General features: G+C 46.5%; 8 protein-coding genes across 8 annotated transcripts; 2 read left to right on the plus strand and 6 right to left on the minus strand.

Moving 5' to 3' along the window:
- The first annotated feature begins 3,880 nt into the window (after positions 1 to 3,880).
- Positions 3,881 to 5,950, plus strand: LY89DRAFT_692186 (ankyrin). The gene has a single exon (XM_018216483.1). It carries the CDS (start codon positions 4,006 to 4,008, stop codon positions 5,860 to 5,862), a length of 1,857 nt encoding a protein of 618 aa, XP_018061187.1. The 5' UTR covers positions 3,881 to 4,005; the 3' UTR covers positions 5,863 to 5,950.
- LY89DRAFT_692188 (uncharacterized protein) lies at positions 5,935 to 7,186 on the minus strand. The gene is made up of 2 exons (XM_018216484.1): positions 6,659 to 7,186; positions 5,935 to 6,564 (listed from the first exon to the last, which is right to left on the minus strand). Exons 1-2 carry the CDS (start codon positions 7,069 to 7,071, stop codon positions 6,423 to 6,425), a joined length of 555 nt encoding a protein of 184 aa, XP_018061188.1. The 5' UTR covers positions 7,072 to 7,186; the 3' UTR covers positions 5,935 to 6,422.
- A 401-nt stretch (positions 7,187 to 7,587) lies between these two features.
- On the plus strand, positions 7,588 to 8,925 carry LY89DRAFT_692190 (amidohydrolase 2). The gene has a single exon (XM_018216485.1). The coding sequence runs from the start codon at positions 7,875 to 7,877 to the stop codon at positions 8,844 to 8,846; it is 972 nt and encodes a 323-aa protein (XP_018061189.1). The 5' UTR covers positions 7,588 to 7,874; the 3' UTR covers positions 8,847 to 8,925.
- Positions 8,926 to 9,010: 85 nt separating this feature from the next.
- On the minus strand, positions 9,011 to 9,432 carry LY89DRAFT_678416 (uncharacterized protein; the record flags this gene model as incomplete). Its single annotated transcript, XM_018213742.1, has 3 exons — positions 9,011 to 9,058; positions 9,109 to 9,224; positions 9,279 to 9,432. The coding sequence occupies 3 exons, from the start codon at positions 9,430 to 9,432 to the stop codon at positions 9,011 to 9,013; spliced, it is 318 nt and encodes a 105-aa protein (XP_018061190.1).
- A 1,515-nt stretch (positions 9,433 to 10,947) lies between these two features.
- LY89DRAFT_602524 (Metallo-hydrolase/oxidoreductase) lies at positions 10,948 to 12,294 on the minus strand (the record flags this gene model as incomplete). The annotated part of the gene is made up of 2 exons (XM_018210248.1): positions 10,948 to 11,783; positions 11,838 to 12,294. 2 exons carry the CDS (start codon positions 12,292 to 12,294, stop codon positions 10,948 to 10,950), a joined length of 1,293 nt encoding a protein of 430 aa, XP_018061191.1.
- A 438-nt stretch (positions 12,295 to 12,732) lies between these two features.
- LY89DRAFT_743474 (uncharacterized protein) lies at positions 12,733 to 15,517 on the minus strand (the record flags this gene model as incomplete). The annotated part of the gene is made up of 6 exons (XM_018220956.1): positions 12,733 to 13,975; positions 14,027 to 14,295; positions 14,344 to 14,479; positions 14,535 to 14,582; positions 14,629 to 15,048; positions 15,096 to 15,517. The coding sequence occupies 6 exons, from the start codon at positions 15,515 to 15,517 to the stop codon at positions 12,733 to 12,735; spliced, it is 2,538 nt and encodes an 845-aa protein (XP_018061192.1).
- Positions 15,518 to 16,027: 510 nt separating this feature from the next.
- LY89DRAFT_790220 (uncharacterized protein) lies at positions 16,028 to 17,118 on the minus strand. The gene is made up of 3 exons (XM_018223346.1): positions 16,819 to 17,118; positions 16,638 to 16,760; positions 16,028 to 16,566 (listed from the first exon to the last, which is right to left on the minus strand). The coding sequence occupies exons 1-3, from the start codon at positions 16,823 to 16,825 to the stop codon at positions 16,154 to 16,156; spliced, it is 543 nt and encodes a 180-aa protein (XP_018061193.1). The 5' UTR covers positions 16,826 to 17,118; the 3' UTR covers positions 16,028 to 16,153.
- A 1,482-nt stretch (positions 17,119 to 18,600) lies between these two features.
- LY89DRAFT_726248 (uncharacterized protein) lies at positions 18,601 to 23,831 on the minus strand. The gene is made up of 2 exons (XM_018219039.1): positions 21,240 to 23,831; positions 18,601 to 21,194 (listed from the first exon to the last, which is right to left on the minus strand). Exons 1-2 carry the CDS (start codon positions 23,515 to 23,517, stop codon positions 18,877 to 18,879), a joined length of 4,596 nt encoding a protein of 1,531 aa, XP_018061194.1. The 5' UTR covers positions 23,518 to 23,831; the 3' UTR covers positions 18,601 to 18,876.
- Positions 23,832 to 23,986: the final 155 nt, after the last annotated feature.

The raw sequence follows: 23,986 nt of genomic DNA on the forward strand, positions 1-23,986 counted from the left end.
GAAAGGTGTGTTGTGACGTAATTCTCAGCGGCAGGAATTGTTCTCGAAGTCTTTTGTGATTCCTTGACTTCTTCACATGTCGAGAAACTCAGTCTTTGCTGTTGAGGGTCTTCAATCTAGATTCTATATGGAGTGGATCTTGTATTCGGCCCCGGAATAAGGTTTGTACTGTATGGCCCGCACTATTAATCATTCGGAGGACGAGTCTGGCGACTTTGCTCTTAGGTGAGCCTAGTCTGTAAGCTGATAAAAGTTTTTCCTCTGGCTTTTTGCAGATACCCTTGCTGAAGTCGACTATTGTCTGTCAACAAGGTCGCGCAAGCCTTTGTTTGTCCCTTCCTCGTCCGATTTATTTTCTCTGTCTCATTACTTAGCAAAACAAGCAAATCCAATTAGGCTTTCAATTTCTAAGGCAAGATTAGTATAGATGTTGACTCAATATCTTTCACTTTGTGCTTGTCTGTTCATAATTTTGCGCGATTTCTGTTGCGCATGTGCTTTTGGTTTTACATCATTAATCTAAGTTCATGGGCTCAATATGGATACGCACAGTATCTTGGCCTCGTATGTAGAGAACATAATCTGCTTCATTCTAATTTTCGCCTCTGCGTATTCTATTTGGTGGGAACTTGGGCAAATGATCACGACCCGAGAACTTAGACGAAGTCGAAAAATCCGGTACGCACGCAGTGGTTCCATTTCTATCAAAGAGACGTTTCTGCAATCCTTAAAGCAAAAGATATAGCATGACGAATTGGTGGACCACTCAGTCTTCGAAGACATGAGTATCACCGTCACGTGCAAGCCTCAGGTGGGCTTTCAGCGCAACTTGCGCTGTATGCGCGGTTCGCGCAATTTGCTGGAGATTGTAAATTTCAACGACTTTCTCAATCTTCTATTATAGCCTTAACTTGGCAGCTCTGAATGCCTAACGCTTGAGGTTAGCAGAAACCAATGCTTATTTCATGTATGCTGCGAACAATCTCTTGTTGAATTCTGCCGAATGAAATCTCCATCTCCGAGGCACATTCCACGGTTAGCTTGGTACTTGCAGAGATAATGACACTGACGCATGTGGCGCTACGCAGATCAGTACTATATCAGGAGGGGTAATGAAGAGTCTCTGGAATGTTGGTAACCGATGGTTACCCGAAACCCAAGTGTTGATTTCCACACCACTGTACAAATCATTCGAACAAGTCTTTTACCAAAACCTGAACGTGTTGTTGTGGGCTTATTCAGTAATTCGAAGTCTGTTGCTGTCGACGCAGCCATCAGCTCTGGGACACTACGTTCAAAATATCTATCTGGGGGTTTTTGTTGGTGTCGGCAGCACGATCTCGGGTCTTTGATGTATCACGTTCCTTCTTGCAAGATGCCAATATTTAATTTGCGCTCCACACTAGCATTTTTTCTACTGGTAGCGTCAGTCTCTTCAAGCCCACCATATGCATGGGCTCCACTCGGCTGCTACAATGATTTCGGTTCCGACTCACAAAGAGCCTTGGATGGTGCTCCAGAGTGGTGGCCAAGTAGCATGACAGTCGAAGCTTGTAACACTTATTGCACGGGATACGTTTACTCTGGCATCGAGTATGGCGGACAGTTGGTTCTCTGCTTCCTCAATCGATAAACAACAGTACTAATATGAACAGATGCTTTTGTGGCAATACTATCTTGACCTATGGGCCTCCAAACTACGTCGGAACTCTGGCGACAGATAGTGGTAGTTGCTACATGCCATGTACTGGAAATGATGCAGAAACTTGTGGTGCAGCGAATTTCATCAATATTTACGTCTACGATGGCCCAATCGATACAAATCCAGTTGTTTCGAGTAGTATTGACGTCTACAACCCGATCGCTTCAAGCACTGTTGGCCTTTACGACTCAGGCATTTCAAGCACTGTTGATGACTACAACCTAATCGCGTCAAGCGCTGTTGACGTCCAGAGCCTGATTGCTTCAACTTCTATCGACATCTCCAGCCCGATGTCTTCAAGCAATATTATGGACTACGACCAAGTTGTCTCAACCACTGTTAATGTCTATAATACAACCCCGCCAAACATCATGGCAACAAGTTCTACTGATTCTTTTGATTTCTCTGGCCAGCTTATTCCAGCCACGACAGCAGGCTCCACCGCTGCCCTCGACGTCGACAGCCAAGTTGTATTAGGCACTTCAACGACAAGTTCTATTGTTTCTCTTTACGCGTACAGCGACATCGCTCGAAGCGATAGGATCTTCTCTATTCGGCTGTTGCCATCGACAACTTTTCCCAGCTTTGTTTCAGTCAACCCAGCAATTACTAGCAACATTCGAGGATTATCTTCAACTCCACCTATCCTATCAACGTTTCCACCCCGCTTAACCTCAATCGTTGCATCAACGCTCCGATCCGATTCATCTAACTCCTTACTTGTCAACCCAATACCCACTTTGAGTGTTGCAACATCCTCTCCCACTTCAACTATTCTACCGGCGCTGCAGTCAAACTCTTTGAGCCTATCAACCGTAGTATCAACAATGACCGCAGATGCCTCGGTACTTTCTTCAGCCCAAGAATATACCATCACAACCGTGTACACAACAACAGAATACACCATCACCTCCGTAAGCCTTTCTCCTTACATTCTACTCAAAAGCTAACAGTAAAAAGTGTGCCCCCACAGTTTGGAACTGTCCAGGGAAAATCGGTTCCATTACCACCAAGACGATCGCGCTATACACAACAATCTGTCCTGTCACCGCAACCGAGACATCAATTTCAGCCCAACCGACAGCTACCATTGCAGTACCGACATCCTCATATACCATACAAGCCGGAGACACATTTAATTCAATCGCAGCGAAGTTCGGGATCACTGTCGCTTCCTTAGAAGCCGCAAATCCTAATGCCATTCCAACAGATCTCCAGATTGGATCCATCATCACTATTCCGTCCTCATACACCATCCAAGCGGGAGATACACTCAATTCAATTGCAGCAGAATATGGGATCAGTGTGGCTTCCTTAGAAGCCGCCAATCCTGACGCCGTCCCGACAGATCTCCAGATTGGAGAAATCGTCATTATTCCAACTACGCCTCAACCGGTACCTATGTCTGTGAGAGGTATATTCGCTCGCCTCACCTCACCGATGGCCGAATCTTCTGGGCGGCGTTTAATTCCTCCGATCTCGCGACTTTTCAGGCTCCTGGAACTGAATAAATGGACGGCGACTAAAAGAGATTGATGGGATATCTTGGAAGAATTAAGTAGAGATCACCAGCACATGTCACATGTCGCGTTGGTTTCCTTGGTTCTCAGCGCAACCAGCGCAACCAGCCCAATTCGCGCGATATGTGCAAAATGCTAGTAGCTAACTCGATCCCAAGATTAATAAAGAAATTTGTTTAGCTCTGCCTACACTTGAAAATCAAATATAGTCCACTCTTACTGCGATTTCTAATGATTCCTTCAATCGTCATTCACAGTCCCGATTGGGCAGAGCCCAACTCTCAATGCCTGAAGTTATGAGAAACTAAAACTAAATGCCTCTTACTTTAAGTATGCTACGAACAATCTATTCATGAATAGCATGCTTGCTGTTAGAAGAACTTGGAGATTTCAGCCGAGGAGAGTCACCAGTTTGAAATGCGGGATTATCTTCAAAGCTTGTCTTTTCATTTCATGCTTGACACTTTAGCACCTCGAGATTCTTGATCTCTGGAGACAATGTATAATCTTGTCTGGTGGGTGTTATTGGTCGATTTCTATATTGTCATCTCCTGACTTTATCCAATCAGCTTTCACAGCCAGATTTTCATGTGCTGATCTAAGCCAACGTGGCATTGCTCGAGGCTGACTCAGTTCCTCGTCGTACGATACAGCCTCATCACAATTTCTTCTCGCAGCCTAATTTTTTCTTTGTTGTTCATAAAGATGACACTCTCTTTTTGACTATCAAAATTTCTTGCTCTAGTGTTTGATTTCTCCCCAAGCTGCGGCAGTGGGCATCAAATGGCTTTCAGCGAGCCTTTCAAGCACCAACCCCTAGACCTCACCAAAACTCAAATCCGCCTTTTCCGACTAACAACAACCACAACTTCTGGCAGGAGTTTGACAGGGGAAATAGCCATCTTTGATTTCAAAAGCTGCCCCGAATACATCGCTGTATCTTACACCTGGGGACCGCCGAATCCCACCCGAAAAATTCTGATCGACGGACACAGTTTCACTATTCGCGAGAACTTATGGCAGTTCATGGACACCGCAAAGGACTATCCTAAGTCATGGCTATGGATTGATCAGATCTGCATTGATCAGTCTACGGTTGACGAGAAGAATCATCAAGTCGGCATGATGGCGAATATCTATGCCAAAGCAAGTCATGTCGTGTTATGGCTTGGCCCTAAGGCAGATTGGAGTGATGAGGCAATACGGGCCATTCACTTAGATCTTACGCTTGATCGACCGTATCCACCTGGGCCGTGGGATCACCTGGTTCCCGACCAAGAGACCGCGATTCAATACCGATCAGAACGAGATTCGCCGTGGCATCAGCTTATGCAAAAGGTGCTGCTAGAAGGCCAAGAAAAGCCAATTCAGGACCTTTTCCGACGACCGTACTGGGACCGGCTTTGGATCCTTCAAGAGGTGTTGAATGGGCGAAATATCTTGGTATTCTGTGGCCGAAGTTGCTTTACTTGGCAACAATTGACGACCATTTTTACCCCAGGAGCAAAACACAATGGCACGGAGTGGAAAATACCAGTACAGATCCCCGACGTAGTAATGTCTCTCATCAAAGAGAAGTCCTTTGGCCAGGGCTCACATAATAGACTTGCCTACATCCTCGACACTTTTGCGCATTCACAGTGCGAGGATGTCCGGGACAAAGTCTTTGGTCTACTTAGCTTGGTTCGGGAATCTGGTGCAATACCAGTTAACTATTCTCTAACGCCTGTAGAAGTGTTTTTCAGGGCACTAGAGAGGATACTCATGGATGAAATGACCTTACATATCGAAGAACCTTTCAATACAGCGCGGATCCTGAGAGACGAGATGCTGTTGCAGGAGATCAACGATGTGGAAATCTTTCAATTTGCCGAGCAGCAACTGAAGAAGATGAGGCAGGAACCTAAGCGCAAGCATAGGGTGTCTCTATTTGCGAATGATATGGATAATCATCATCTCCTATGGGCTATCGAGAATGAATACAGTGACATTGTCAAGTTCTTGGCTGAGAGAGGCGTTGATCTTGAAAAGAAGAACGGTTTTGGGCAAACACCACTGTTGTTGGCTGCTGAGAGGAATTTACTCTCCATGGTTGCCTTACTAGTAGAGTTGGGCGCCAACTTGGAAGCTAGGGACAACACTGGATCGTCGGCGTTGATTTTCGCAGCCGTGATGCATGCAAGTATTGTGGATGAAGACTTTCACTGGGTAGATACTACTCCTATCGTGCACCTTCTCCTTGAGAAGGGTGCCAATCTCAAAGCGAGGAACAACGCTGGACACACTGCACTGTGGTTAGCAGCATGCAAATTAACCCCAACAACTCTAATAACAGTAGAAGGTTACAAAGTAGTGAGTTTATTGCTTAAAGTGGGAGTGGAGACGAAGAACGATGATCAAGATTATGAGAATGAGCAGATATCTATAGCAGCAAGATATGGAGATGAGGCTATTGTTAAGACGTTACTCAAGAGAGGTGCAGATCCGGAGGCCAAAAATATCCAGGGTGAATCAGCGCTCTCAAACTCTTATTATTATCAGCAGCCTGCTATCACCAAGCTATTCCTTGGAAACAGTAGAAAGAAAAATGGAATGGGGCAAAGAGCCATCAAGGCGGCGTCAGAGGTGTTCAAGCGGTAGTAGCTGTCAATTTGGAATGGTGCTAGCTTTAAATGGCAGGCTTTCTACGTTACATGTCACCTTGATTAAGAGCTTCCATTGACATCTTGACTCCCTCTCAGAAGCAAGCCGTACATGAAGTAGGACGGAGATTTTGAGTCCACGAGCATGCCTCTCCTTAGCCTTATTCTCTAAACAATAGTAACAACTTAGATCACAGGATCCTGACTAATCATAGCGAATCTTCCGGACTTGCAGCATTCCATGCAAAACTGAGGACAAAGATGTGTCAATCCATTTGCGTGCCGTCTCTTAGTTTCCTCCACCAGACAATGGTAGCAGTCGGCTTTGCATGGCCCGCCTTGGTCATGGGTTACCTTTTGCTCCTGAATCTCCTCCATGACGCACTGCACACAGAAGCTAGGGCAAAGGTGTTGTAACCCTTTGGCATGCCTTTCCTTCATCGCTTCTGGTGTGAAAATAGAATAGCCGACTCCCTTTGTACATGTGCGTGGTTTTTGAAGTGATGTTACTGAAAGTTCGGCGCTGATAACATTGATGCCTGTATGGGCCTCCACTATTCATATTTCGAGAGCCCGAGAAAAAGATGGTTGGTGGGTTACGGTTGAATTCGCTGATGAGACTTCGCAGACTGCAACTTGAGGCGGGGGAGCTCCATGAAACTCTATCTTTTCATCACTTTCGCTGGGAAGGGGTTCCTGGCTATCAGAAGTCAGATGAATGATGATACCGTGAAGGCTTTCCAAGATCTAAGAAGAAACAGTGTACGAGCAAATTCTCTGGGGGAAAAGTTTACTTGACTGTGGGGAGAAGATAAAAAAGGCAAAGCCTGATTTTGCCAAAGAGAGCAGTAACAAGACCGAGATCGTCTTGCGAGATTTTCCATTCGCGAGATGTGTCTTTGCTCTGCACAATTCTCGTCGAGAGGATATTATAGTCGCTGCAGACCGCATCGCAATCTCGAATGCGCATGAGCAAAAACTTGTCTCCCTCTGTTGGCTCGTGCGAGTCGAGGATCTCTTTAGAAATCCGAGACAATTCGTGTTTGTTGAGAACCAGCTGCAACCACTTTTGGAAAGATTCCACTTCTATGAATAGATCTTGGGATTCGGGGACCGAATTCACAAGATCTTTGAGTCCAGTGAGAAGCTGAGAAACAAGCTTGGCGAGGCTGGTGATTGGCATCTTAATATTAAAGCTTTCAACCATTTCGACTATGTCCAAACTGAGTAGAGGCGGAGAAAGCCAATAGAGGTGATTATCACCGGGGGTAAAAGGACTGTATTGCTTCGATGACGGCTACTGGTGATGTCGATAGTTGAAGAAGGAAGGAAGACAATTCACAAGATGTTTGCAAGATAACTCAGTAGGCAGAAGTTGTTTGTTTCAGCCACAAGTCACAAGCTAGGTCGTTTTTGGAGGCTGTGTAACGTTCGCCAGCTCACAGGAAAGACCAAAACCACAGCATTCAAGGTACCGTGATAGGAAATAAGAACCGGTATATGAACATAACTCGAATGCTGTCTAGTCCGTCATAGAGTGAGGCTCAATTTCAATGCAGGATGGATGCAATTACCAGAATATTTTCTGTTCTATCGACTATCTCCAGAAGAAAATATTCGAGTTGATGCTCTGCGGGTACAGGCGGCGGGGCGTAGCGGGGTCTATTTTACCCCGCCATTGTGAAGGACTGTCAAAAATGCGGTCTTACATTGTACAGTGCACATTACTTTCTCGCACTTCTCGTCACGAAAAGGATAAAGTCAAGTCATCGGCGCTCGAGGTCTCGGTTTAAGATTCGGTGTAAGACGTTTTCCAATACCTCACATGACTTTGAGATTTGCTCGGACCTCCGTGTCTTCCTGGTGTTACATCTCTTACCTAGGTACATTGAGCAACAGCATCCCACAAACAGGAACAAGTGATTAAAAGAGCTCAAAGACGACTTCCAGTCACGTCTCTTCCTAAGCAGCTTGATTGAACAGCATCTTCACAACAATACCATTCCCACCATGGTTCCACCTCTCATCACCCTCGAAGAGCACTTCATCGCCACCGATGCCCTTCCAAACTTCTCAGGCAAATACTCAGAACAGCTCAAGCATGTTACAGGCCTAGCAGACAAGCTGGCCGACCTAGGAAACCTCCGCATCAATAACATGGACATCGGCAAGATCTCTCTCCAAGTCATCTCGCATGGACCCTTCGGACACTCTCCGTCTCAATGCCGAGCCGCAAACGAACAATTATCAGCAGCAGTGAAAGCCAATCCATCGCGATTCGCAGGATTCGCGACCCTTCCGATGGCTGATCCCAAGGCAGCTGCAGAAGAGCTTACCTATGCGATCAAAGACTTGAAGTTCGTGGGGGCATTGATTGACAACCATTGCGATGGGAAATATTACGATGGTGAAGAATATCGGGATTTCTTCAAGACCGTACAGGAACTAGATGTCCCAATCTATTTCCACCCCACCTGGCCAAGTGAAGATATGACTCCCCGCTACTCCGGAAACTTCTCTACGGGAGCCGAGCTGAGCTTGGGAGCGTCGGGATTTGGATGGCATTCCGAAGTAGCTTTACATATCTTAAGACTCTTCGCAAGTGGACTGTTCGACCTGTATCCGAAGCTCAACATCGTCATTGGACATTTTGGGGAGATGTTACCTTTCATGCTTGGTCGCATTCAGGAATTGAGTCCGAGGTGGGGTAAGTTGGAGAGAAATTTCAAGCAGGTTTGGGATGAGAACATTTGGATTACTACGAGTGGAATCTGGAGCCTGGATCCGATGGCGACGATTTTGAGGAACACTAAGATTGAGAGGATCTTGTATTCTGTGGATTATCCGTTTGCTAGGAATGAGAGGGGGTTGGAGTGGATGGAGGAATTGGAAGCGAGCGCTATGGTGACGAAGGAACAGTTGGAGATGATCGCGTACAAGAATTCAGAGGCCTTGTTGAAAGTCAAGCTTACGGGGCAATAAACTGGTAAAGGATTGATAACACCATGCATGTTTTTTATGTATTGCTAAGCAAATTCCAGAAAGCATAAATTGTTTCCCCTTGTGTATATTCTCCCTTCACCATGACCTCGAGATTTCCAATGCAGAGAAAGAGATTTGTTGAAGAGCGGCCTCCCGCTGATCACTTAGTATCCGGCAGAGGTTTGTTGGCAAGGAAGAAGAATGCCGATGTGCTACCTTAGCGTCAGCAAAACTACTTTCAGCTTCATTCGCATTCACTTACGGTTCCTGGAGGTGTGTTGATTTGTTCACAGCAAGCCGGAAGTCCTTGATCTGTCTCGGCGTCATTGCAAGTATATTGCACATCGGCACCATTGATGAGGACGTCGGCTTTGTTGCCTGCAAAGTTCAAGCATTAGCTGAAGATCTAAGGCTCTGGTTATGAGGACCTACATCCAACGCCAGTTCCATCAGCGAGAAATCTCTCGCAACAGCCTCCGAATTCAGGAGCGGCGCAACTGAAGATTGGTTGGTTTAGTCCTTGAGGCAAGGCATTGCTGGCGACTGCTAAAGCCAAGAAGGAGAGAAGTGTGGCAGAGAACTTCATTTTGATTGGTTTCTTGATGAGTTGTGATTGTAAGAAGTGATAGATAATAAGCTGTTAATTGAAGAATATGTTAGAGGTGACCTGATGTTTATATAGATTTTCACAGTCGTCACCTGTCTATCACGATCACATTCACCGGTTTACGAGTTGGAGTAGACAGTTACACAGCGAGCATAATATTTTAGAGAGTCATCGTTTGGCACCAAATGAGATGATGCTTATCGTATACAGATAATCTCATTTTTTCTTCATTCGTGTCAATGGTGGAAAAGCAAAGTCCGAGAAGAGAGGAGGTTGCGTGGTGAGGCTCAGCAGTGTTCAGTGCAGGATCTAGTTCAACGTTGTAACCACAGACATCAGTCCCATCGGCCCGGTAAAGCTTCAGCCCTACGCCACGCGGAATTTGTTCGACCACAACCGTAAGCGGATTTGGTCGTATTATATCCAAGTCCTTTTGGGGAAGCAGGGACAGATTCTTAATGGCTGAAAGGACCCGAGTAGCTGATGGAGTACAGGCTATAGTCAACAACAACTATAGGCAATTTACCAAAATACTATCCTTGTTGACCACAAACTTCCACGTGGTAGTTGGTTTCTCATGTTACTTCAACATCACGCTTAAGAACAAGTTTTTCACGATTACGACAAAAATGATACTTTGTACCACCACGTGCTGGTAAGCTGATGAATGCAAGCGCGAATCACGGAGGATACTTTGCGATGCGTTTTGTGCCCCCTTGTCACCCAGGCTTACCCCGAGTCATCCGAGGGCAGAAGAGTGGAGGGGAAATTTGATTACGGGAGTGTTGGAAGCAGGTACAAGTTGCACAAGCTTTCCATTGTCGGTTTCTGTTACCAATTGTTATACGAGTTTACCCCGCCACATAGCACATCAGCTATAGAGAAAGAACATTAAGCCGAGGTGAGTTTGTACCTCCTGAATTTGACAAATTGCTCATCGACGGATTTTGGTAAGACGTAAGCCAGCGTAGAAGACTAAACAGGTTTCACTTGATGTAGTACACAGTCGATGTCAATCAACGGGCAATTGAGGTTCGAGCCCACACATATTTCCACCACATGATCTAGTAGCAGAGCTGAATATGAACTCTTGCTATGCCTCACACATATCACGAATATAGTCTCAAACAATATTATTCTACACCTCTTTAATCTACAAACATGTGTCCGCAAAGGATAGCTTAGTTAGAGATGGTGACATTAAAAACATAGGGGCTTAAGCGAGAGCGCGGCGGGGGCCAATCCGCGTCACCAGGAAGGCTACCGTTCAGCCCAGGCTTTAGTGATTACATGCCGTGACATCTCCTAATGATACGATTGCTACATCTTCACGGCTTGATTAAGGATAGAATCCTAGTCCGTTCTGTCTTGACCCATTTGATTAGAAGCGAAAAAAGCGCACTGCAGACTTTTCCCAGAATATCAATAAGGTCTCTGCTTCCCCTCTTGTTGAAACCTTGGCGAAAGCACCTTATAACAAACAATTTCAATATTTCACTTATGCCCACCAACATCCGTTGTCTCAATCTCTACCGCCAAGCTTGCCCCAATATCAATAATTCCGGCTCTTCCCTCCCCAGTATCTGCTCCACTCTCAAGTCTCGCCACACCCCTACTCTCTCTCCCATCCTCAAACTCCATAACAGACTCCATACTTTCATTCACAGAGCCCACAAACGTCCCAAAATGAATCGCCACCGAATTCCTTGACCTGACATCTTTATGAATATCAAGCGCATCAGCAGGTGCGGCATGCAGTGCAGAAGGGATGTCATTATGGTTTAACCTGAACCCTAGATGGGATATAAATTCCAGCGTGCCTCCTCTCCAGATTGGTACGAACGAGAGGTCGAATGGTCCGTAATCTTCACCGATTTGTTTGAAGATTGGGCATACGGCGGTAGACTTAGCTGTTCGACGGTATCCAGTGTCGCCGGCGTGGTAGATGGCGCCTTTACGTCTGGTTGGTGATGTTTTCGTATTTGATACGAGCATTTGTTCAATGATCCAGCCGCACCAGAGTGTTTTGTCTAGGTCCAATGGGTCACGGCCAGAATTGTGCTGAGCAGGAACGCAAGTGAAGCGCAATAATGCATCTTCGCTCGCGGCTTGTGAAGTTGTGAAACCCAGATCGCTCATACTGAGCTCACGCTTCTGCCACCAATCGAGCTCGAAAATCTTCTCTTCTGATACGCCCAGATCGTGCAGCCATTTTTTGTTTCCCAAGGGAACGAAGTATTTTGCGTTAGGAAACTTCTTGAACAAGGCTTCGATAGTTGAAGTATCCAAGTGGTCGTAGTGGTTGTGCGAAATCATAACCACATCGCAGCCTATGGCATATCAGTAAAAGTGATAGCAGATTTCCATAGCCTAGAGAGTTCTACCTGGCAAATCAGTCACCTGACAAGGAGGCGGCCTCATCCTCTTCGGGCCCGTAAAGGGCGTGGGACCTGCTCTCTCAGAGAATATAGGATCATACACGATCCAGAAACTCTCCTTGACCCCATCTGCTCCATTTGCCGTCCCCTCGAGCGGCAATTCCGTGATCACGCCTGCGTGACCAAGCGATGTTCCTATAACACACTTTGCCCTGTCGAGTCCATTCTTCTTCAAATTCGATGCACCCCAGTCTGGAGCAACGACTTTCACGTCCTGTGTTCCTGGATGCTTTTTCGCATAGCTCTCATACCAACCTAGGGGGAACTTGTTTTCGAGGAGTTCGGTTACAGTTGGCTTCTCGGCTGACGGCCAAGGATTTTTGAAAGCGGTGCCGAAAGCATTTAAATGGTGCGAGGGAACGTTTGGTGTGGTATCTGCTTGGGGAGGTTGTGTTGTAGACATTGTTGATGAAATGGGTTTTATCCGTTGTCGGGAGATTCGAATAAATAACCTTATTGTTCTCATGCATGGTGATCGTGATGAAGGAATGACGTCAAAGTTTTGAATGCTCGCATGGGCCAATTATAGATCCTCTGCCTCGCATAGGCTAAAGGTAGCGAGTAACATCAAACTTCAAAAGCCTGATTGAAATTGCTAGGATGACCTGTCGAGGAATGGGAAGGCAGGAGAAAATTAGCTAATAAGCTATTTGCACGTATGCACGTTGACGAGTTTAAGCTTCGCTCAATAGCACTTCCAATCCTGTGATTCATTCTCTGGTAAGTGCTCCCAAAAAAGCGCCAACAAAGCTGTTAGTCCCAGCCTTCTGCTGATTCATTCGTTGTCATTCTTCTTCAAGTTCTCCTTATTGCAGTTAAGCCAGTGTAAATTTGACCATTACTAGTCATTCCATTTCATCCATTCCTCTTTTAGCTTCGTGGTTTCTCTTTCCGTGAGGATAGTATCCGCTCTTAATATTGATCTGTATTTGGTTTGGAGAGATGCTCTCTCCCTAGCCGTCGATGCTAGCAACTCGAAATCGCCTGCATCAACCGCATCCCGAAACACTCTCCTCATCCTCCGGGAAGACAACTGGCATGAGGCATTTGGCAATCTCTGCATGGTTTTGTTGAACAGGGAAGCCAAGGCTTTCTGTTCCTCTACTTCTGGCCAGACAACCTGAACGAAACAATCTTCGCATACTGTAAATTCGGGTAGCTCGGTGATTGTATGCCAGCGCCGATCAGTCAGCTCAGTGTCCCGCAGGCATTCCTCTATTGTGGAAAATCTTTTCGCGAGTTGGACAAAATCTCGAGTATCCAGAGTCTCGCCGTCATGAACAGATGCCCCGTCTGACATTGTTTCTAATGCATCGAAGTATGGAACGAAACGCTTGCTTTCGAATCTTAAATCACACACCTTCGGAGAGTCTACTAAGCCAGAAGTCTTCTTGATGAATACACCCTTTATGGCTGGAAGCAAGACCTCTATGCTCTTGACGCAACTGGGGCACACATCGAAATCGCGAATCGGTTTTCCACGTGACGGGTCGATAACTGAATACCACTGTCTTCCAACTGCGCGACTGCCGAAGCATGGTGGAATTGATGCAGTAATACTTGCTAGCTCTTTAAACATCTGTAGATCTTGTCTTCCTTCCTTGAGTGCCAAAAGCCACGCTATACGAAACCATGGGCAGGAGCCGAAATCGCACAGTACTTCCACCTCAGGTGCTCGTTCAGCAGCAGAGACAAAATAGCCCCGATAGTCTGTAGGTGCAATTACGGAGTTGAAGCAGGATGGGCAAATATCGAAGCTAGGAGCGTGTGGTATCGTCAACCAATCATTGTGACCTCCAGTGAAATCTGTCCTTGGACATGTTGGGAGCGGCTTTATTGTTGCGTCGCGGTCCAGTCTTTTGGCATCGCGCTCTTGTACAATTCTTTTGAACACTGAGATATCCTCGTCAATATCTGATTCCAGTCTTATTGTACTTGAAGGAAGAGACGTTGGAAGGCTCGATGGTAGTCCAAGATTAGGTCTACTGGCAGAAGAGGGTAAAGGTGTCCTCATAGCATCTTGGGTAGCAATATCCTGTGCACTATCGAGAACTGCATTTAGGATTTCCTTTTGGCAGACTGGGCTGTTCAAGATCAGACAAAAGCTTTGTAGTATTGCTGGAACAAAGACATACCAAGTTTCCCACGACTCCGTCTTTGACCTCACCCAAGTTCCAGAGCAGCTGGGCTCGGGACACCGTTCTCTATTAGTTGTTGAAGATCTGAGACGCTTGCGTACTATCATAGACATCGCAACTTTTGCACCAGGAGCAATAGTACGATTCCAATTCTGCTCATTTAAAGCCCGGTTATTCGCCAGACTCACGATCAGATATTTGCCACGATCCACCCATGTACCGCCAGGAAGGCTTTTGAAATCGTCTTGAATGAAAGCTTGTAAGACCTAGTTATTCCGTTAGGCTATACTTTCGCCCTCTAGCCAAAGACCAACCTTAAAACTTCGAAAATACTCGAATGGCAATACCCGTGGTGGCCTCCCAATTGCATCTAGAAAAGATATGTTGTACTGAGCTAGCAATTTCGGCATCAAAGCTCGCGGTGGTTGGACCATCCGAGATATTGCAAGACTATGCATAGTCTGTTAATTGCTTGTGGTATGTGTTTGACGTGTAGTATACATACAAGAGGTTCTTGAGGAAGCAGCCGAGGTACAAGAATACTAGGTAGTAACTTTCGAAGTTAGTATACGAATAGCAGCTCAGATTGAGAGCCATACATTTCCTGTAACGATTCCCGAGCGACTTTCGCACTGGGTAGATCACCGGAATCCAGATTCAAGGTCCCGGTAGTCCTTTCCAGATCGCATGGTTGATCTAATCCCAGTAGAGCTTTTTGCCTAGGTTTTGAACAAGCTCCTCGAAGCGAGGTCTCAATATTCCGTAATATGATCTCGGAGCTGTTTATTTGCAGTTTCATGTGCTCCATTGCTGATGTCAATTCTCCATAATCTTTTGATGAGGTAGTGACCAATGTCTCGCTGCTTTCACGTGCTTGGCTTCGGCCGTCCTCTAAAAGGGTCGAACGTAAAGGCGACAAGTTTTCTCGAAGGGTAGCCATGATATCAGGCCGTATTGTTTCTTGGAATGTTAGCCGTAGAGTATCCGGGAGCGTTTGCTGAGTTCTCCAGACCATATCCCTTTCATAAGTCAGTTCAAATGGAAAAGAGGACTACGTGTGACAAACATAGTCAACCGTTGCATCAACGAATCGATGATTCGCATGTGTGACCCGATCTTCTTTTCCAAAGCGAAGACCTTCTTCGACATGAACATATACCACTGCAGCTTCTGAAAAACATGACGATGGTTGCCTCCCCTAGTCTTGTCCCCAAGGCAAGGCTCAAACTTCAATACCTTCACGAGGAATTGCTCAACCGGCTCCCTTATAAAGCTCACTTGCTCCGAAATATCTGCCCCATACTCTGGATAGGCACTCCAAGCCGTAAAGCTCTGCAAAGGCTCAAGGGTTCGCTTCAAATGTTGCAGGAATGATACAGCCTCGCGATAATTGCCAGCGGCTCCGTCGACACTGTCAAGAGCTTGGATAAGATTGTAGGCAACGGTCAGTGCCGCAGCGATGTCACCTGCTGACCATCCAAAGGACATCGCTGAGATCGTGTTGAGCTGCCGTTGTCATTGCGAGAGTCAATGGCGATATATCCGCATGGTTTGATGTGGAGGGCTGTGCTGGGTCAGAGATGGTCTCACAGAAATTTTGGCCAATAGAACGGCGGCGCCGCTCTTATATTAGCCAAGGCTCAGTCTGAGGTTGAGCCAATAGAATGGCTATATATATTATAAGCTCCTCAAAGTTTTGAAAATCGGAAAATTATTACTTGAGAATACTGAAGTTTAAATCGACGAGAGTACTGAATATTGATAGTGTTTTTGCCGTCAAAAACTCTACAGATTAGCACCAATTGCAGTAGATAAAGGGGAGTCCAAGAGAAGTCTCAATGATGTTCATGCCCTCTGTATGATGGTGTTGTAATACTACAAATTTTATTCCTATACGAAACATACCTAACCTAGGGTGGAGTGGAATGCGCAGCTTATATCGGATCTACTTTCTCGTTTCTGATCAAATCTGCATTCGCAAAGCGCAATGCTAAGAACGCCCAACATTTCCAAGTCATGTCGAGCTCGCTGATTGTTTTCACCACCTTCCTCATGTCATGTTCGGGAACTCTCAAGTCCTTCATTCTGTTCACATGTCAACTTTAGTGACATTCCGAAGAATAATCACGTACCAGACACTTTCCCACCAACCCCCGCACGACGTTCCAGCTCCTTCGCGATACTCATCCTATGCTTCGCATGATTCTCCTTCTCCGTACCCAAGATAAATGGCATCATGACAGAAACTCCAGTAATCTTCGCCTCTTCACGTAAAATCAATCCTTTGCCATCGTCAGTTGCTACGACTCGATATCGAAGTCTCCCGGAAACTCCCATCGGAGCCTGAAATGTTGCGATGACGCCGTCGTCGGCGTCCATGTACGCGGATTTGGACGTGATTGATGTGCTGCCGAAAGGTCCGAAAGGGACTGCTATGGTCACAGCACGATAATCGACTGTTGAACCTTCGGGGCAAGCTGATGTTGCTTCTGTCACGACTGGTTCGTTGGGGGAAGGGACGGGAATAGGTTTGCTGTCTGTTACTGATGTTAGATTTCTCGTCTATTTAGTTATGATAAATCTTCAAGAGAGCTTTTTGCTCGCATACCAGTGACGAGGGGCTGTAAGTTTTGGACGGTGGCATGTTCATGTAGGAGTGCGATAGCAGACTTGCGATCTGTAGATGCGGGCAGAGGAGTCTCTGAGGCGAGCTCCTGTGTAGACCAGAAGACTGTAAAGCATTAACAAGACCGATATCGACTCAGGCTTGACAAGGGACTGCTTCTTACATGACATAATACTCGAATTGAAAGGACAAGCCGGTTGTTCCCGACTTCAAAGCCAGACACTCAAAAGGCATACAATTACGAAGAAGAAGACTGCTTGTTCTCGAGTGCTCGAACTATTATTACTCAAGGGTCATTGGTGTGGGACTTGAAATTTGAGGAGGTGTTGTTTAGGTAGATGAAGATTGAGTTGAAGAAGTATCGCTTCATCAACTATTCTGGGCTTAGCTTCCCGCGGCACAGCCAGCTTTGTGGAATGGCAACCACAAATGATAGAGGCATTTCACGTCAAACGAGTACGAGGTCTCCCATGTGATCTTACTTAAGTCTCGTGAAGCTCGACTGCATCATTGTCGATGCGATACAGAACACACTGTTATCACGTGCCATATATTCACGTGACACCTACCTATTTAAGACTTCCATTGAAAGCTGGAAAGCTCAGGGGTTGCTCGCAATGAAGAAAGCAGTAGTAACCGAAGTTTTTATGTATTCATGAAGTTATTGACAGACTACCGGATCATGTTTCCATATATCACAACTCCTGCTCCCCGGATTTCCCAACTTTTCATAGCCTGCACCATTTTGAGACTTCACCCTTGGCCTCTCTACTCAACAGAACCAGTATCATTCGGATCAGCAGCCTTACAAAGTAATTGCTGAGCACCATGAGCCTGTCTCAAATTAGCTCTCATCCTTTCCTCATCGATTCCTAAACTCACATCAACAGTTGTTGAATACTTGCAACAGAAAGCACTCTTATCATCCAAATCCTTGCAATCATATCGGTTCTCGTCATCTTTGAATGAGAGTTCTCGATCCAGTTGTTTGGCGTCGACGCCTGATGAAGAAATTAGTTTTGTGGGAGACGATGGGGAGGAGACGAACAATCGCGACCAGTGCCATCTTCTCTGAGATCCTTGCAACATTCCCCGAACCTGTGTTCGTGGCAGAAGAACTTATTCTCGAGAGCCATTGTGCTCGCCGTGAAGGTGATGGCGAACGCCAGGAGGAGTTGAGTGAAATGCATATTGGAGATAGTCTTCAAATAGTTATTAGTTGATACTCTGAATGCGTGAAATGAAACGAATGATAACTCCCCCCTTTTATACCAAAAGTCAAGAAATCCAGACCATCTATTTTCGTCCCACCTCACTGCCGAAACCCGAAACTAACTGTCTGAAATGAATCCGCGCTGGATGAATTCCAAGAAAAGACCTCGTGCGTCCAAATCCTCCGAACCCCACACTTTGGCTAAATATCTTGGCAATATAAACGTCGCCCGGACCCGCGAGCTGAACGTTCCACTGGAACGGTGCTCGGAAACCCAATTTCTCGTGATATTGAGCTGACGATGCATCACTAGAATGATCTTTAATTCTCTTGGCGATGATATAAGCTTTCAGACGGACATAAGCTTTCGTCTGATAAATAATATATCTTGGCAGTTTTACCCAAGCGATTAGACCTGGGGGCGCAAGAGTCGGTTTTTATAATCAGATGAAAGATTCGCTGATCATCAGGCTGGAATGGGAAGCCTATAGCAAGATTGGGATAATCAAGAACTAGATGAATGACGACGGTATGTGGTATCCAAGTCCCGCTCACATTGAAACTTTTAGGTCAGAGGAATGGGTTAAGATTGAAAGTGCGGAATGGAGATTTTGCATACCAAGAATACCACTCTCAATCAGAAGATGCGTCTCTCCACCATGATGGAATGATCTGAGAGCTGAGTTAAACACGTGTTCCTTACCAGCCAGCATGAGTGCCATGAAGGGGATGGTATGTATCGTTTTCATTGCTTCTAGTCTTGTACACTCAGTCCTCATCGCCACAAATGGTATAATACACGAGACTCTCCAGCTTGCCACAATCCAGAACAGCTTTACCGTCACGGACCGTTTGCCAACAAAGGTATCTCCCCAGTAGAGCTCCGTCGCTCATCATGAAATGCACGCTCCAAACGCCGATGAATGAGTCCACACAGATCGTAATCCGAACAAGAAAGTCCTCCGTCATCAATCTTCCAAGCAATCGTATCAGCCATTAGTCTGTCCTTCAAATTTCATTTCCCTTCAACAATGCCCTCAAGGTCAACACTTCTCTTCGAAGTCTGGCGTTCTCCTTCTTAGTCTTTGCCGTTTCCTCACTCGCATCCTTCACTTTCGTGATGAGTTCCTCTTTGTCTTCCTTGCCCTTGCCTTTCAGAGCTTTGACAATCTTGCCTAATTCTCCGTTGAATTTCTCGTACAGTAGTTCATTCTCTGCGCTGCTTTCCTTGTATAGCTGATCCAGACCCTTGACCTTAAACTCGCTGGCCTGCAGGCTCTTCTCCAAATCGACTTTGATGGCATCGTTGCGAGTTGTGAGGTCCTTGATGACTTCAGGAATGCGGGACTCGAGGTTGCTTACTGTCGTATTGAGTTTGCTGAGATCAACTGTGCGCACTGAGGATGAAGTAGTGAGTTTAGCCATTTCTTCACCGATCTTGGAAAGTTCCGTTTGCAAGGAAGCCTCAGCTTCGTTGATGGCCTTTGCTTCGTTTTGTAGACGCTCACGGAGCTTTTGTGGGCTTTGTAGACGCAACTTCTGAGGCGAAGGTTTGCTAGGACTTGTGGTTGGTCGGGTGACAGATGGAGTGCGACCTCGGAATGTGGGAATGTTCGATGACATGGATAGCGCCTTGCTGTGGCCTTTCGCACCACCAGCGGACCAGAGGTCCTTGATCACTACAATATCGGGGGACATGATATTGTTAGGACGTTCGGTCAGGTTGCCGACATTCCTCGACGTCGTTCCGTTCAAGGGTGTATTCTCTTTCTGCGCTGGTGAGCCAGTGTTATACATAGCTGACCGAGTCCGATCCATGATTCCACCTGCAACAGGTATCTTTGTTGGTGAAGGTGTCTTGGGTGATGAATTGAATCTCAAGCCTTTTCGTCCATCTGGAGTGAGTGGCGAATTTCCCATTGAAGCTGCTGCCATGAGTGACTTGAGATCGGACAGGGAGCTTCTTCGCTTCTTCTTCAAAGTCTTCTCTACCGGCTTCTGATCTTCAGGGGGTGGTGAAGCTCCAATAGTACTGAGTCTAGTGGAAGGACCTTGCGAGCTAGAGGGCCTCTCATCAAATGCACCAAGGACAGTTGGTCTATCGCGAGAGCCAGGTCGTCTTGGTGATTCGATAGATCTCGATCGGTTAAGCGATCCTTTGGACAGACTTGAAGGGGTGACTGGCTCGCCCGTAGCGACGTGACGGTTGGTCTTGCTCAGAGTGCGCCAGACAGAAGGCCGATCTCCATCACCTTTACTATTCTGCCGCAGTAATGTATCTGCGAAACGCTTGCGGAACGAGGAAGTGTTTGAAGCAATAGACCCCGTAGCAGAAGCGTTAACTCGACCGCCAGAGATGGAGCCGTATGCAGAGTTATTGCCACTGCCATGTCCAGTGACAGCACCAGGTCCGATATCGTCAAAGAGTCGATCTTGATCTTCCACCATTCGGTCGAGCAAGTTGATATATTCATGCGGTTCACCGTCAATAACAAGAAGTTCTGCAAAAGACGCAGTCAAAGCGCCTCGATCGCCGTCATTGCCACAACCTTCAAGGAGGTCAGCAAGTAACTTGATGATCGCAATAAAAGCTCTTCTATTCTGAGGAGCCATTTCGGCAAAGACCATCTTCACAAAGTCGGCGAAATCATTAGGATGAAGTCTTAAAGCCCTCTCCTGCAGTTCATTCAATGTCTCTGTTGACATGACTTTGCCCATCTGATCCTTCCATGCCAATCTTACATATTTTTCGAAAGCTACAAATAGCACATCGACTGTAGCTTCGGAAGCTACACGCTGATCGAAAGGGTTCTCGATGAAGGTATTGTAGACGGCATTGATAGCCAATTCGTCAGCAGCAACTCTGTTCCTCAATACCCGTCCGACAACATTGCCTTTACGAGCCTGAAGAGCAGCAATGTAGCCAGTGAAAGTTTCCTCAAGACGAACCAGTGGATTCGTAGGTCTTTCGCCAGTTCGTTGGCTGCTTCTGAGGTCTACGTCTTGAATCGAATGGCTTGACTTATTGCTGTTTGTTCTGGATAGTGGTGGCGGCTGCATAGAAGGTATGTTTCCCATGATGGGGGTTCTCGGGTGTTTCGATGAGCTTCCGTGAACCGAAGAATGAAGCGATGTAGTCGAGCTGTTGAACCCATTTGACAGAAAGCTGGACAGCATTTTGACAGGCGATGCAGGTCGGAAGGACTTGAATTTATCACCATCCCGTAATATAGTCAGCGATCTTAGTACCCTTGAGTAGAAAGTGATGAAAGAGACAGTCAAGGACGGGTTGCTAGGGTGAAATTGCGTCTGGAGAAGATCGTTTACTATTACCGTTAGCGAATATTTCTATTCAGTGATTTACTACGTACCTCGCTTCACAAGGGTGGGAAGCAAGTGTTCAACCACCACCTCGTCTACAAATACTCTGTCATGAAGACCATCAGTCTCGAGTTTGTAATTGAGTCCTCCTGGAAGTGAGCCGATATTACAGACTATGTCGACACCATAGTGACCGACAGGGGCGCCTTTCGTGCCTCGCTCATGGTCGACCACGATTCGAATAGGGGCAGGTTCCTTTCTACCCTTCATTAAAGTATCGATTCCCTCTTCGAAGACAGCAGTGTGGAGACTGATATCAGCAGCGGGCATTTTGACAGATCGCAAAGACCACCTATCAGTTTCCCGTTCTGGCTCAGAGAATCTTCCTTCAACTCTAGCCTTGGTGATCTCTTCGGTGAACCTAAGTGCTTTGCTTTCATACGCGCCTTGCAAGCTAAAACAGCGTACGGTTGCATTTGGAGCAGTGCCGCCACGACCTGAGCCAGGATCCTTTAACTCATGAAGCGATACTAATGAGACGATACGGCCATCATCTGACATCGTGAAGCGGGTATCTCCAAGCGCGTGCCAGCCACAGAAAGCCAGTTCATATACTTTCTTCTGTCCTCCGGCGTTGGCTGTAATCGAGGCCATCATGCTCGTTGCAGATGGTCTATCAACCTCGGCCATAAGACCTCTGCCAGAAATGGTGCATTGACTAGACTTCCTGAGAATGACGATGCAGTCTGCGAACAACAAGAACATCCCGTCTCTAGGTGGTCCCGAGGCAGCTGTCGGAGGGCAATGGAAAGGGGCTGGCAGTTCTACAAACTCTGCTGCAGTGATCAATCGACCTTGCGGCTTGAGAGTTGTCGGCCAGCTTTCCACTAGGTTTCGAAGTCGATGGACGATTTGCTCCTTGTCAGCAACAGGTGGATCCAGAGAACATATTTCTGTGATTATGTCTCGGGCTTTGAGCATTGGTTGGAGCGCGGGATGCAAAACGGGCAGAAAATTGACAATATTGTCAATAAATAGACTGTATCGTGGTAGTCGTTGAACAGGTTCAATAACGGAGGAGCGAAGGCGCTGCTCGCCGGTTTGCTGTACGCGTTGTGAGAAACTCGACTGCTGGTTGACAAATAGAGTGATGATTTTGGGGAACTCTTGGCTTGCACGAATGTATTCTTGATAGCATTCTGAGAACTGGGGGAACCATTCAAGGAGAACCTTGGAAAATGCAAGTGCTCCAGTGGGATCCTTCAGTCGTCCTGTTCCACCATATCTCGAACCAGTCGAGCTGACGATTGGTGCCTCGAGGTCTCGCATGGCGTCTTCCTCAGTCTCGTCCATAACTTTCTTAATTTCGGCAAGGAAAGCAGAGTTGATAGAAAGAATTCTATCTAGAGATTTGGGAAACAACTTTTTCAAGTCCTCTTCAGATGGACTGAAACTGCCGAATGCTCGACTCTTTGCCTTCTCACGGAAATCATCTGCAATATGATTGACTAACTCATGCATCTTCATGACATATCGTTCCTCAGTGTCAACAAACTCGCTCATTTCTCGACGCAGGGACATCTTTTGATCTTTGAGGAATGATCTCGACCGATTGAGAGAATTGGCTTTTGAGGGAGCTCGTCGTAGCTTAGAAGTCGGAAGAAATGCGACCTCACCAAACAGCTTCACAAGGGGGGCATATTCGCCATATTGCTTGAGTGTAGGGTCCAACAGCGTGTCATCATCTTCGTCGTTCATATGCTCATCTGGATCCAACTCCTCGAATGGAGCAATGGTTCCCGGAGGCAAGACCAAATCCACGTCCACATGATTGATGTTTTGAGGTCGCAGAGCTGCTTCCATATCTTCGACCACTTCCGCCATGTTCTCCACTCTAACCATAGATGATGCCAAATCTGCTGCATGTTGTTCACCAAATAGTGTCGGAGCTGATCCAGGTCTTTTGCGCTTTGAGCTGGCAGCTTGCACAATCAGACCAGCCTTTACCACCTCTGGTAATTCCTTGAAGTACTTCAACAGCCCAAAAGCGATGCCTCGACATACTTCGTCTCCTTGTCTATCGCGTGGCAGATGATTGACTGATTGGTAGAAGGGGGAGTTCGGAGAAATGGTGATGCGCGGATAGCTCTGGAAGCCAGCTGCAGTGAGGACGTGGACTTGAATTCGAGAGCTGTTGAGAGTGGAATTGGTCGTTGTAGAGGGCCCGTGAAAGATTAGGACGGGCAGATGACCCAAGTAGGGGTCTGAAGTATGGTAGAGATTGACTTCATCTTGCGACAAAGCCAACTCCTCGGTGACTCGAACCATTGTATGTTTTCAAGGTCGCTGCTGGTGGTTAGTCCGGGTCAGTCAGTGGGCGGCCTCGCCGGGCATATCGAAGGATCCTCGATGACAGCGGATCAATTGACGAGGAAGTCGTGGTTTTGAAAACTGGCGGGCGTTGTGTGTTTTTGGAGGATTGTCATCTGGTTGGTTGTGACGCGTCGAGTTTATCGCGTGTTTGTTTTGTTGAACGAAAGTTGGATGCAGGTACAGACCTTGGGCGTGCAAAAAGTTCGATTTCTCCTGGTCGATGCTGCAGATTTCAGGGATTGTCTTGCAGTAGTAAAGTTTTAGAAAAGGTTCCCTAGCATCATTCCTGGATTCTATTTCGAGAGCTGCAAGTCGGACATTTTCATGAGGATCAAGAGGGCGTGCTCGACGTGATGATTGGCCCGAAGAGCTTTCATCAACGCGACTCAAAAACATCAACCCCGCCAAACTTTCAACACGAAAC

Source organism: Mollisia scopiformis (assembly GCF_001500285.1).
Source record: "Mollisia scopiformis unplaced genomic scaffold LY89scaffold_40, whole genome shotgun sequence".
Taxonomy (NCBI): domain Eukaryota; kingdom Fungi; phylum Ascomycota; class Leotiomycetes; order Helotiales; family Mollisiaceae; genus Mollisia; species Mollisia scopiformis.